General features: G+C 40.5%; 1 protein-coding gene across 1 annotated transcript in view; it reads left to right on the top strand.

The window, feature by feature from the left end:
* The first annotated feature begins 5,354 nt into the window (after window positions 1-5,354).
* The window catches only part of LOC124594003 (agrin-like), a 197,689-nt gene continuing 190,491 nt past the window's right edge, over window positions 5,355-12,552 (top strand). The window contains exon 1 of the mRNA XM_047132354.1: window positions 5,355-5,514. Within this exon, the coding sequence (XP_046988310.1) occupies window positions 5,355-5,514 (160 nt within the window). The remainder of the gene's footprint in view (window positions 5,515-12,552) is intronic.

Genomic DNA, 12,552 nt, shown 5'->3' with positions numbered 1-12,552 from the left:
GCAGATCATGTGAGTACCTTCTGAAAACCTGAGGCTCCAGATGATTCCTAGACATGTGTACATTTAATGATGAATATGTTATTATTATTAGGTGTGTGAATTCCAGAATAACTCTTGAAGTTAGGGCAACTTAAATCAAACTGGATACACATACAGCTCATCACTGGACTACACTGTCGTGGGGTGAGATGATCTTAACGCGCCTGAACACGGAACAGGAAAGGGAATGCAAAAATAATCGAAGGTCACTACTATTAGTGTTAAACCCATATTTAATATGATCATTAACATGTTTAGTGGTTGTTCCGAGATTTAAGTCTAATGGAATGTAAAACTTTCTCACCTCTATCTGTTACAGGGTATCATTAATGTTCCTACAAACGCACATACACAAATTCTCGTTTATATGTACTGGATGAATGACAGGCAACTATGGGGTATTCTAATCAGATGGCAATCATAGCCGAATCCGACATCCTATATCTGTTCTGTAACACACACCGACTGCAATACACATCTGTTTTGGCTAACATGAGATTGGATTTAGTTTTGTGATAAACTGTATACGCAGGCCGCACACCATTGGACTACACTATCATGAGGTGTAGTGAATATATAAGATATTTTGTTCTACAATTTCTGTGTTTTACTTTCACTTTACAGTACAATACACCTGATTTACGTTTCTGTTACTTCAAGATCGGAATAATCGTGTAACATTAGGTAGCCATTTTCAACCGTACAGAAAAATGAAAAATTCTGCTAATCTTTATTTCTTATTAAATTAAATTAAATCTGACTTATGATGCCTATGTTTTGTAATAGAGGACGTAGATACATGGGACATAATGGCATTACTTGAAGAAATACAGCAACCACCATCTTTTTATAGCTTTATTTATGTCAAGACACGTCTCAGGTTTTCATCAATGCAATACCCACTGTATTACATTTATAATTCTTTCAGTACATACATTTTTATGTACTACCCCTTGAACTCTGCAACTGCCTTTATTCCGTAACATGTCCATACCTTTTTGGTATTTATAAGTATAGCACGAATATTTTAGCTTCTTCAAAGGATTTAGCAACACAGTGTTGCCTATGTGGCTGGTTTGAAAATGGAACTATAAGCTACAGCACAGACAGCAGATTCAGTGTTAAACATAATGCAGGTAACAAAAACGTATTGATGTGTGTATTACGTTAAAGGCGTCTTGACACAGATAAAACAATATAGACAGGGGGTGGTTACTGTATTTCTTCAAGTAATTTTGTCCAGAGCCACCAAGTTCAACCATTACCGTAGATAAGTGAGGAACAAACCGTGTAATCCGATAGAAGGCGAGTTCGGTTTTAGATTCGTACACTGTCTGGTGACAGACTCACTTAACTGAGTATATGTGCTAGAACTTTCTAGAGACTTTTAGAATAAATTAAACATTCAAGAACGATGTGGACATTCAACGGTTGCTAGGAAATCGAACACTTCTAGAATGAAATAAGGTTTGTAATTCTATCAGTAAGTTTTATTGTTCACACTTATTTTTATAAGTTACTGACAATGATCTTCTTACGTACTGAAGTGTTTTTTTTTTCTCCTTGACCTCCAACTGCAAAATATGTGTCTGATAACGACATGATTGTTAGAACAGGTCTGATAACGACATGAGTATTAGAACAGATGCACCATGGACGCTTATAATAAGTAATCTTTATTTACGTCAGACTGTTTCGGCTTTATCGCCATTTTCAAGTACGTCCAATTACAATTCTGCTGAGATGCTAATGCCATTTGTATTGAAGTAGCTGTAGTGTACTCACATCTAGACTGATGTGACGTCCGTATTACACCGATAGTGCACTGTTTCATAACTGTCACTGCTTTAATAAGATGTCAAGATGCTGAAAAGAAAATGTTAATTGCGACGTAACAGCAGTTTGATTGTTCCACTCGTCGACGGCATATGTTTACAAAGATTGTGCAGATGAACAGCGATATTATTTTATTAACTAAAATTTGTTACGACTGTCTTTGGTTGTTGTACATGCTACTTCCGATTTACCCATTTTCGAGTTGTAAAAGATCAATAAAGTTTTTGAGGTAGTAATTGCGTCTAAGTTCTGTATGTTTGTTTAATATGTGTTGTAGGTATTTACTCGGGTACATATAGATTTCTTATTCTTGAAGAATGTTCATAGCAAAACCGTTTGGTATTCTGTGCTGAATCTGAAGGGCGTTTTCGATCGTATCAGTAGTGTGATTTTGATTTTTCAAGTCTAGAAAGAAGCTTGACATTATATTCGCTCTCTCTAATGTGTTCTTTATATCTTACGTTAAAATTTATTCCTGTTTGGCCAATGTAAAAGCTATTACAGCTGCTACATCTGATTTTATATAAGCCTGGATTATCATTTTTCGATGTTCTAGTGGTGGCGGAAAGTAATTTTACTGAAGGGTTGTTATTGGTTCGAAAGCTTAGAGGAATATATGTGGCTTTAAAAAGTGCACTAATTCTGTTGGAGATTTTAACATGGTAGACTGCTGGTACGTATCTTATTTTCTGTGTCGGTGTCTCTCGCATTAGGCATATCTCACTATGCACTGTGTTTTGCCTTGGTCTTCTACATTTGTAGTATAATTTTGTGATTATGTTGGGGTCAAAATCATTTGCATAGGCTACCGGTATATAACGAAATGTGTTAAGTTCTTTTTAAATTGATAACTTTTCTGATGGTAGAATTTTAATCTATTAATCATTGAATGGGAAAATGCTAGTTTCTCAGCCATTGCGTGACAGGAATTGGCATTTAAAATATTGTCAGAAGTGGTATTCTTTCTATAGATATCAAATGTGTAGAGATTTTTACTTTTGTCAATTGTGAGGTCTAGATAATAATATTGTCTTCCTCAATTTCCATAGTGAATTTTATTGTGGGGTGCATATCTGCGCGGCTGCCATCTACCAACATGCGGTACCGTCTATATACCAAAATAGTATACAATTTGGATGAAAATAGGCCAATCTTAGTTAAAGAATTTCTCATCCAGAGAATTTAACAAAATATCGGCTAATGTGCCTGCTACACTATCACCTATGGTTACTCCATCTGCTTGGGTATAAATTTTGTTGTTAAATTCATACTAATGTTGTGATAGTGCTATTTCAAGTGTTCCAGGCATGGATATTTTCCTGTATATTAACAGGTTCTATTTTATTGTTGGATAGTTGCCTGTACTGGCACATTGGTATATAGATTAGAGCCATCAAAAGAAATAAATTTACCATTAGGTGGTATTTGTATGTCTTTCATATCTCTTGCCAGAGTATGCGAATTTTTGATTGTTGAAAGTATAAAGTTTTTTTTTAATTTGCCTGTTTAGTTTTTTGCTTGTTAAATATGATGCACTATTTATGCAATTCATTGGGGGCCGAATCGGAATCCTCCGTTTATGTGTCTTCTGTTGGGCTCGTAATTTTGGTGTAGCTGGATTCGTTACTGTGTGCGTTGTTTTTTGTAGTACATGTGCTACTGCAAATATGTATACATAATAGTGTATGCACGCTTCTTTTTCGTTTTAGAACTATATTCCAACGTCGCTACGGTTTTCAACCCCTACAGCGTTCTCTAGTACCATGGAAGTTAATTCCTGATCTCTTAACAGATGTTCTATAACTCTGTCCTCTTTATCGTCAGTATATTTCATATGTTTCTTTCCTCTATGATTCTGCGTACGATCTCCTCGTTTCTTGTCTCATCAGTCGATCTACTTTTTAACGTCCATCATATAGCCTCAAACCTCAAACACTTAAATTTTCTTCTTTCCCAAGTTTCCCATCCCATAGCAACTGAGCAGCACCGGATAATCAGTTGGTACGAAGTAAATGTGAATAGTCCACATTTCTCTGTAGTACAAGATGTAGTGAAGAAGTGTATGTATCTTTTAAAGGCAGCAAAACGATTGCGCTGAACAAGGAATGACACCTCTGTGCAGTGTACGAGGGTGAGTCAAATGAAAACCTTAAATTTGTAATAACAAATCGAAATTTCGCGCCGTTATCCTGTAAGTTGGTAACCGTGCTACAAAAACGTGCAGAATGGCCTGTAGGTGGCAGCATAGTGCAGGTGCACACATACCGTCGCAGTATCAGTATAAAGATTGCCGCCGCACTTGTGGCTTGCACCAAGGAAGAACAGCTTTCTGTTAATTGGTTTTTGCGTGAACCTATTGGAACCTATTGAAATTCATCGAGGAATGAAGGTTCAGTACGGTACTGCACGTTTGTCACAGCAGCAAGTCTACGAATGCAGTAGGAAGTTCTCAAATGGTGTGACTTAAGTGGAAGATAATCCTCGTCCAGGTCAGGCACAACGAGTTGTGGCTACACAGAACATTGCAGCAGTTGAAGCCATAATGAAGGAAAACCGCCGAGTGACACTGAATGACATTGCAGCATGTTTACAGATCAGTCATGGGTCAGCACACCACATTGTACATTATATGCTTCAGTTTCACAAAGTATCTGCAAGATGGGTGCCGCTTCAGCTGACTCTTGAAATGAGAGAACGACGTGTTGATGCTTGTGAAGAACTTCTTCGGCGCTTTGAACTAGAAGGTGATGGCTTCCTTGCAAGAATCGTTATGGGGACGGAACCTGGGTTCACTTCCACCAACCGGAAACGAAGAGAACGAGCAAGGAATGGCGCCATTCCTCATCACCAAAACCAAAGAAGTTTCGAACAGAACCATCAGCAGGGAGGATTACACGGACTTTCTTTTTGGACGGAAAAGGTGTCATTTTGGAGCATTACACACCTAGAGGGACCACTGTCACCAGTGCATCATACACAGATCTCCTAGAAAATCATCTGCGGCCTGCAATCAAATCAAAGCGACGTGGATTGCTGTCAGCAGGTACCCTTTTGCAACATGACAATGCAAAACCCCACACTGACCTTACAACAGTTGCAGCAATCACAGGCCTGCATTTTGAGTGTCTTTCTCATCCACCATACAGACCAGACCTTGCCCCAAGTGATTGCCATACGTTTGGACCACTCAAAGACGCAATGGGAGGAAAGAAGTTCCGTTCTGTTGAAGTGGTATTCCATGAGGTGCATGAGTGGTTGCGCGGACTACCAAAAGATTTCTTTTCTAAAGGAATTTATGCAGTTTGTAAACGGTGGAGGACTTGCATTGAGCGTGGTGGAGATTATGTTGAACAGTGATACAACTTTGTACCACTTCTGCACAATAAATAATATTTAAAAAAATATTTAAGGTTTTCATTTGACTCACCCTCGTAGCTTTGGTAGAATCGAGGAGCAAATTCCGCAATGACAGCACGAGGATGTGTTGTGTTGCAGGTACTGCTTGCCCCGGCGACTGCCCGCCAGAGCTGGCGCCAGTCTGCGGCAACGACGGCATCACGTACCGCAACCTGTGCCAGCTCAGGAGGAAGTCCTGCGTCGGTGGAGCGGCCATCAGGGTGTCACACGTGGGGCAGTGCGGTGAGTAACTACATGATGAGGCAGAAAATTTTGTGTTGTGGGTATCCTAGGATGTAGAACTGTAACGTGACGAATAATACCGCTTCAGCTCTATGATAAATTTTTATTTGTGGTACAACACGTTTCGCGGCGTTAAAGCCCCATCTTGAGGGATATATCTATGTATAAACAAGAGTAAGACGAATAAAGATCCTGCTTCGGCTGAAATGTATTTGAACTATAAACGAAGCTACAGAAAAAAATATTTAATTACATGTATTTCAAAACTAATTTCAAACGATAACCAGTAGGTGACCCAACGTTTTTTGTTCATCTGTGCTAAAAGTGTTTAACTGTCGTCCCGACACAGGAAACCTAGAATAAGAATGTTTGATCCAAACGATGATTAATAGTTCTTGAGCCCAAGCATGGACAAGCAAAGATTCATACATCACTACTTATGTATTTGCGTTTCGTGAAGAGGTTCATTAGTAAGGTCCTACACTATTCCTTTTATTTCATAAAAGTGTTCCACTATGCATGGCTGTCCTCCACATTTCAAAAATAAAATAACAATTGTATTTTAGGTTCTTCTGTCTTTCACATTAAAATTACTTGTGAAGATGCTGCCGCTGTTTACGATTCTATTCCTATGTCGCATTGCGTTGCGTACGTTCTTACGCGCATGCGCCAGTTTTACTTTTCAGTTCCGTTCGTCTAGGTGATCATTGCGGACGTCATGTTGTCATGGCGATGTTACACCTTAGGTATGTCAAATTAAAATTTTAAGTTGCCTTTCTCCAGAACTTATTTCATCTAGATAACTGTCTATTTTGTAAGCAGCATTTTATTTCAACTAGACCTTCGTCACCTGTCTTCCGACCCTATAGGCCCTGCTTAATTCGATTTATTTTATCTTACCGAACAAACACAGGTTTCATCACCCATACACCATTCGTTTCACGATAAATCTTATCGCTATATATTTATTTTAGTTTGCTAGTGAAAAGGTAGCTTCGACCACCTACACATATCATTTGTTTTACCTTTCACATACATCTAGCTTGCCACTTTATTCTTACTTTACATTTCCTATATCGGGATGATGTTTCCCTGCTTTCTGCCCATATTTTAAACAGGACTACCGAGCTCTTGATGGTTAAACATTTTTATCACAATTGGACAAAGAATGTTGGGTAATCTACTGGTTCTTGTTTCAAGTAAGTTACGAAATAACTGTAAGTACCTAATTTTTCGTGCAAAGCTTCGTGTATGTTAAAGCTACGTTTTAATCGAAACAGGGTATTCATTCGTCTTACTATTGTTTGTGTGCATACGTGTCCCTGAAGGTGTGGCTCCAACGCCGCAAAACTTGTTGTATCTTAAATAAAAATTAAACACACAGTTCTAGCCGTCTTAATAATCATGATACATGATGAGTCTATTTTCTGTGCATAGACGGACATTACCTCCAGGATCCATCCTTACGTTTTTAAAGAGTAGTAGTCCATCAATAGCCTTGCTGAAACTTTAAAAGTCACGTTGAACCTAGAGTCTACGATACGTGTAATGTTCCGTAGAAAAAAATGGTTCAAATGGCTCTGAGCACTATGGGACTTTACATCTGTGGTCATCAGTCCCCTAGAACTTAGAACTACTTAAACCTAACTAACCTAAAGATATCACACACATCCATACCCGAGGCAGGATTCGAACCTGCGACCGTAGCGGTCACGCGGTTCCAGACTGGAGCGCCTAGAACCGCACGGCCACACCGGCCGGCGCTGTTCCGTAGACAGTATTTAAAACAATCCCGCTTCTTAACTTCACCTTTGTGGACACATACCTTACACCATTCCAGTACAACACATTGTAGACGGCTGTCACTTTTGTTCAAATTCCCGTCACATCTTCATTGAAGATACTCTGCTCCAGCCCCAAAACTCAGGTCTATTCGCCTTTTTCATAATTCAGCTAATGGTAGAAAGAGAGAGTTTTCTGAAGGACGGTCTCTGAGGAAGGAGAGTAGGGAAGGAGCAGAACATTTATAGAGTTTCAGAAGGCTCCATGAACAGCGTTCTTTCATAACACGAATGAATACGAAATTTGGTATGTGTTTATAATATTGAAAATGGACCAAAATATTTATATGTATACTCAGGTCACTTTTTAAAAAAAATTATGTTTCCAGAATGAAAATATTACACTTGTACATAACTCTTCACTAAGTAGAATGATTCTGTTATCGTGCACAGAACAGTAGGTTAGTAAAAGTGTATAAAAAGTTAAAAAATAAAATGTCAGCGAGCTTAGATGAAGTTCGAGTCTGTACGCTGAAGCAATGCATGGAGAGCATTCAAGCCTCCTTATCAAACAATAATGAAGGAATTCACATCAGGGATCTTTCTAAATATTCGAGAGTACTTTGCCAGAGAAAGTTGATGTGGAGGACATAGAGAACTATATATCGATTTCTCAACTGTCATTATTCTCAAAGGTAGTAAAGTCAATTATGAAAGACAGGTTAATGGACCAATACATCCTGTCAAATGAGAGCTGTACGCTGGAAAGGGACACGAACCTGGAACCGTCACCTTTCGAGGGCAAGTGCTCTCCCAAGGCCGCACAGCTTTATGTCCGCCAGAGTTCATCTCCTGCCTTCCATACCTCATTGGCAGAGTAGTTGCCCACGAAATACAAAGGCCCCAGGCTTGTGAACAGTTTTTATCTAGCAGGAAACTTCATATCAGCAAACACTCCACTACAGAGTGGATATTTATCCCAGAGATTAATGAATTGTTCGACAAAACATAACCTTCTAAGTGATCTTAGTTTCGGTTCGGATGTGCTCAAGTACAGATTCAGCCATGCCTTCGGTATTTGATACTCTTGATAGGTAAGTGTATATCACAGTCATATGATACTCTTGATAGGTACGTGTATGTCACAAGCATATCTATAGATCTATCAAAGGCTTCGGTCCTTTTGGACATACGATTTTACTTAACATAGACTCAAGACTACGAATTACTTTTGAATGCATTATGGGAACAGCAGTGATCAATGTCTTATAAATAATTACTATTAAAAACAGTCTTGATCACGATTTATTTAACAAGGTGACCGGTTTCGACCACTACTGTGGTCATCTTCAGACCGTTGAGTAGGAACCTCTTTCTGTTGGAGTAGTGGTCGAAACCGGTCACCTTGTTAAATAAATCGCGATCAAGACTGTTTTTAATAGTAATTATCAAGAATACGAGTTGTACGAAATGACTCGTTCCGATTGTGGCAAGCAAATATGGTACAAAGCTTAACGCAATTCAAATAAGGCTAAACGCTTAACAGAATATTTATCAGAACCAAAATATACTACAGGACGTCATCACGGTAAAATATTAGCACAAGTATTATTTCTGATATACATCAATGAGCTCCCCTATTATGTTAGTCACTGGGGAAAAAAATTCTCTTTTCTGGGAACAGGAATATCATAAGTATTAAGACAGCAATATATTTACTTCTAGAGGAACCATAAGAACCCCTTAAGGAAATTTATAATTCATCAATCCGTAAACAAGTAAATGAAACAAAAGGTAGAGAATTTAAGTTTGAAAAGGTTCAAGTTCATGTGGCTCTGAGCACTATGGGACTTAACATCTGAGGTCATCAGTCCCCTAGAACTTAGAACTACTTAAACCTAACTAACCTAAGGACATCACACTCAGCCATGCCCGAGGCAGGATTCGAACCTGCAACCGTAGCGGTCGCGCGGTTCCAGATTGAAGCGCCTAGAACCGCTCGGCCACGCCGGCTGGAAAGTTTGAAAAGGGAAATAGGAATTGTTAAATTAAATAGACAGCGTAGTAATCAAAAGAATTCTAGGAATGAATACTAATTCTTAGATGAAGCGATACTTGCAGACAGAGTGTCATCAGAACCATGCGAGTGCGTAACATTAAGTGTGTTTTAGTTGCATAGTATTCACATACACACACGATTCTTCGCTTTGGAAACATTTTCTGGAAAACGAAGGCACAAAATACGGACACAGTTTTTAAATATAATTGAGTAGGCCAGAGCCAGTCTACATAAAAGTTTCCTCGGTGTGGTACCGCCTCATAATGTATAAAACTACTGCTGCTGGGGAAATCCAACATTTCGGCCACGGTTTCAGCGGCCATCTTCTGGGTCTACTGGACCAGTAGACCCAGAAGAATTACTAATTCGCACCTGTATTATAAGATGCTTTCAAAATGTTTCAGTGCAGCCGTATTTACATGTAAAACGAGTCGTTTCACATGACTACGATTAATCGTACGTACGAACTGTAGATCGTAAAACTAATTAACATTGCCTTACATTTGTTCTACGTTATCGCTTGAAGTAAGGAATATAATATGTTGAAAAGTCGCAGGATGGAATGACGACGTCGAAGCGCGGCATAATAGCCGTTGAGACGAGCGAAGCACATCGGATAGGGGTACGAAGCTGGAAGGAGAGCAATCCATCGCAGCCGAGCGCGATGCTAGCTACTGGTGGAGACCTCCTCCACAGTCCGCGCAATTAATCACCGCTGGTCGGAGGACAGGTGTGAGGGAAAAATGCGCGCGCGCGGCCGATGCGTCGGCTGACCGAGAAAGGGGCCTAAGGTTGCGGCCAGGCAGTAGGCTGGACCCGCGATTGATTATCGGTAGGAAACGCGGGGTGATTAATAGCCCGTCCGATAAGGCGAAGCACGGCGGCGCCGATAAACGCCCGACCGGCAGCTTAGTTGCGAGGCTCACTGATAGAGACGGCCACACACGTGCGGATCCGGATCCGTTGGGGTGTTCCTTACAGGGAGACTCGACCCATCAAGAGCCGCTCCATTCGTCACCAGCACTTCGATCCCGTGGCGCCAAGGTGCTACACATGCCTACACGACCAACAGTTATATTCTGGCATAGCAAGCCATTCGTCTATCCCAGCTAGCAGTTCGTGGATTGAAATGAACAAAGCCTTTGATAGTGATGTGCACATATACAGACGGCGCTTGTATCGCGTAGACAAGTCATAAAGGGGCATTGCATTGGCGGATCTTTCATTTGTACTCAGGAGATTCACGTGAAAAGGTTTCCGACGCGATTATGACGTCACGACGGGAATTAACGGACATTGAATGAGGAATGGTAGTTGGAGCTAGACGTATGAGATATTCCATTTGGGAACTAATTAGGGAATTCATTATTTCGAGATCCACTTGGTCAAGAGCGTGACGAAAATATCATATTTTAGGCATTATGTCACAAGATGGACAATGCAGTGGCCGACGGCCTTCACTTAGCGACCGAGAACAGCGGCATTTGCATAGAGCCGTCAGTGCTAACAGACAATCAACACTGCGTGAAATAACAGCAAAAATCAGTGTGGGACGTACGACGAACGTATCCGTTGGGACAGTCCGGCGAAATTTGCTATTAGTGGCCTATGGCAGCAGACGAACGACTCGAGTGCCTTTGCTAACAAGACGACATCGCCTGCAGCACCGCGCTTGGGCTCCCAACCATGTCGATTGGACCGTGGACGACTGGAAATTTGTGGACTGGCCAGATGAGTCCAGATTTAAGTTGGTAAGAGCTGATGGTAAAGTTCGAGTGCGGCGCAGACTCCACGAAGCTATGGACCCAGGTTTTCGAAAATCTGTTGGTGGCTCATAATGGTATGGGGTACGTTTAAATGGAATGGACAGGATCCTGTGGCCAAACTGAACCGAACATTGATTAAAAATGCTTATTCTGAACTACTTGTAGGCCACTTGCAGTCATTCATGGATGGGATTTTTATGGATGACAATGCGCCATGTCACCGGGCCACAATTGTTTCCAAAATGTTTGAAAACATTCTGGTCATTTCGAGCGAATGATTTGGGCTCCCAGATTACCGGACACGAATCCCATCGAACATTTATGGGACGTAATCAAGAGGTCGGTTCATTCACCGCAAAACTTTCGGGATTATGGACAGCTCTACAACCAGCTTGGCTCAGTATTTCTGAAGAGGACTTCCAATGACTTGTTGAGTCCTGCCGCACGGGATTAGCCGAGCGGTCTGCAGTCATGGACTGTGCGGCTGGTCCCGGCGGAGGTTCGAGTCCTCCCTCGGGCATGGGTGTGTGTGGTTGTCCTTAGGATAATTTTGGTTAATTAGTGTGTTAGATTAGGGACTGATGACCTTAGCAGTTAAGTCCCATAAGATTTCACACACATTTGAACATTTTTGTTGAGTCCACTGAGTCCACTACGCCGAGCAAAAAGGATGGCCGACACGATGTTAGCAGATATCTAACGACTTTTCTGACCACAGTGTATACTGCAATACTTGTGTGATAGAACTCTCTCACGACGCCATGTGTGTAACAAAAGAAATGTTCTTGTGTTTTTTGCAAAAAAATAGCAATCCTAATCGATAAATGATAAAATAAGAAAGGTACACAATGTAAAGAAGGATCGGGAATAAGCAATAAATTTTAAAAGTTAGAAATAATATAACATCGTTACTAAATGAACTGGCCCCTTCCATTTCCTTCAGATTAATACAGTTATAAGCCCAATCTCCCGATCTCTGGAATAAATTTCCTAAACACGTACTTCTAAAAAATACTCGGAACAATATCCTGAGGTAGATATCCATGCAACATTTGCACAGGAGATGATGCATCACATCAAGCATTTTTAGGTGGGGAGAATGTGTGAGGGTCTAATCACAAAGTTCGGCTGGTTAGTAGGTTTTGTATTTTTGGTTTATTGTCCACTTTCTGTTGAATTTTCAGTAGATCCCCATGACAGCTAACGATCAAATGATACACGGAGGTATTTTAGTGTGTTAGTTAATTGGATAAAACGGTTGTAGATGATGAGGGAGAAGTTACGTAGGAGGAAGCTGCGGGTGGTTTGTCCACAATTTATGCTTAGAAGGGATGATCTTGAGGAGCCATTGGTTAAACAAGGACGTAAGCTCAGGTGGATTTGGAGGAATCGTTGGTATTTCAGGACTGTAGGGTAGAGGACGAGGAAAGCA

This window comes from Schistocerca americana, chromosome 2 (assembly GCF_021461395.2).
Source record: "Schistocerca americana isolate TAMUIC-IGC-003095 chromosome 2, iqSchAmer2.1, whole genome shotgun sequence".
Taxonomy (NCBI): Eukaryota; Metazoa; Arthropoda; class Insecta; order Orthoptera; family Acrididae; genus Schistocerca; species Schistocerca americana.
This window is presented reverse-complemented; position numbering and strand designations above follow the sequence as displayed.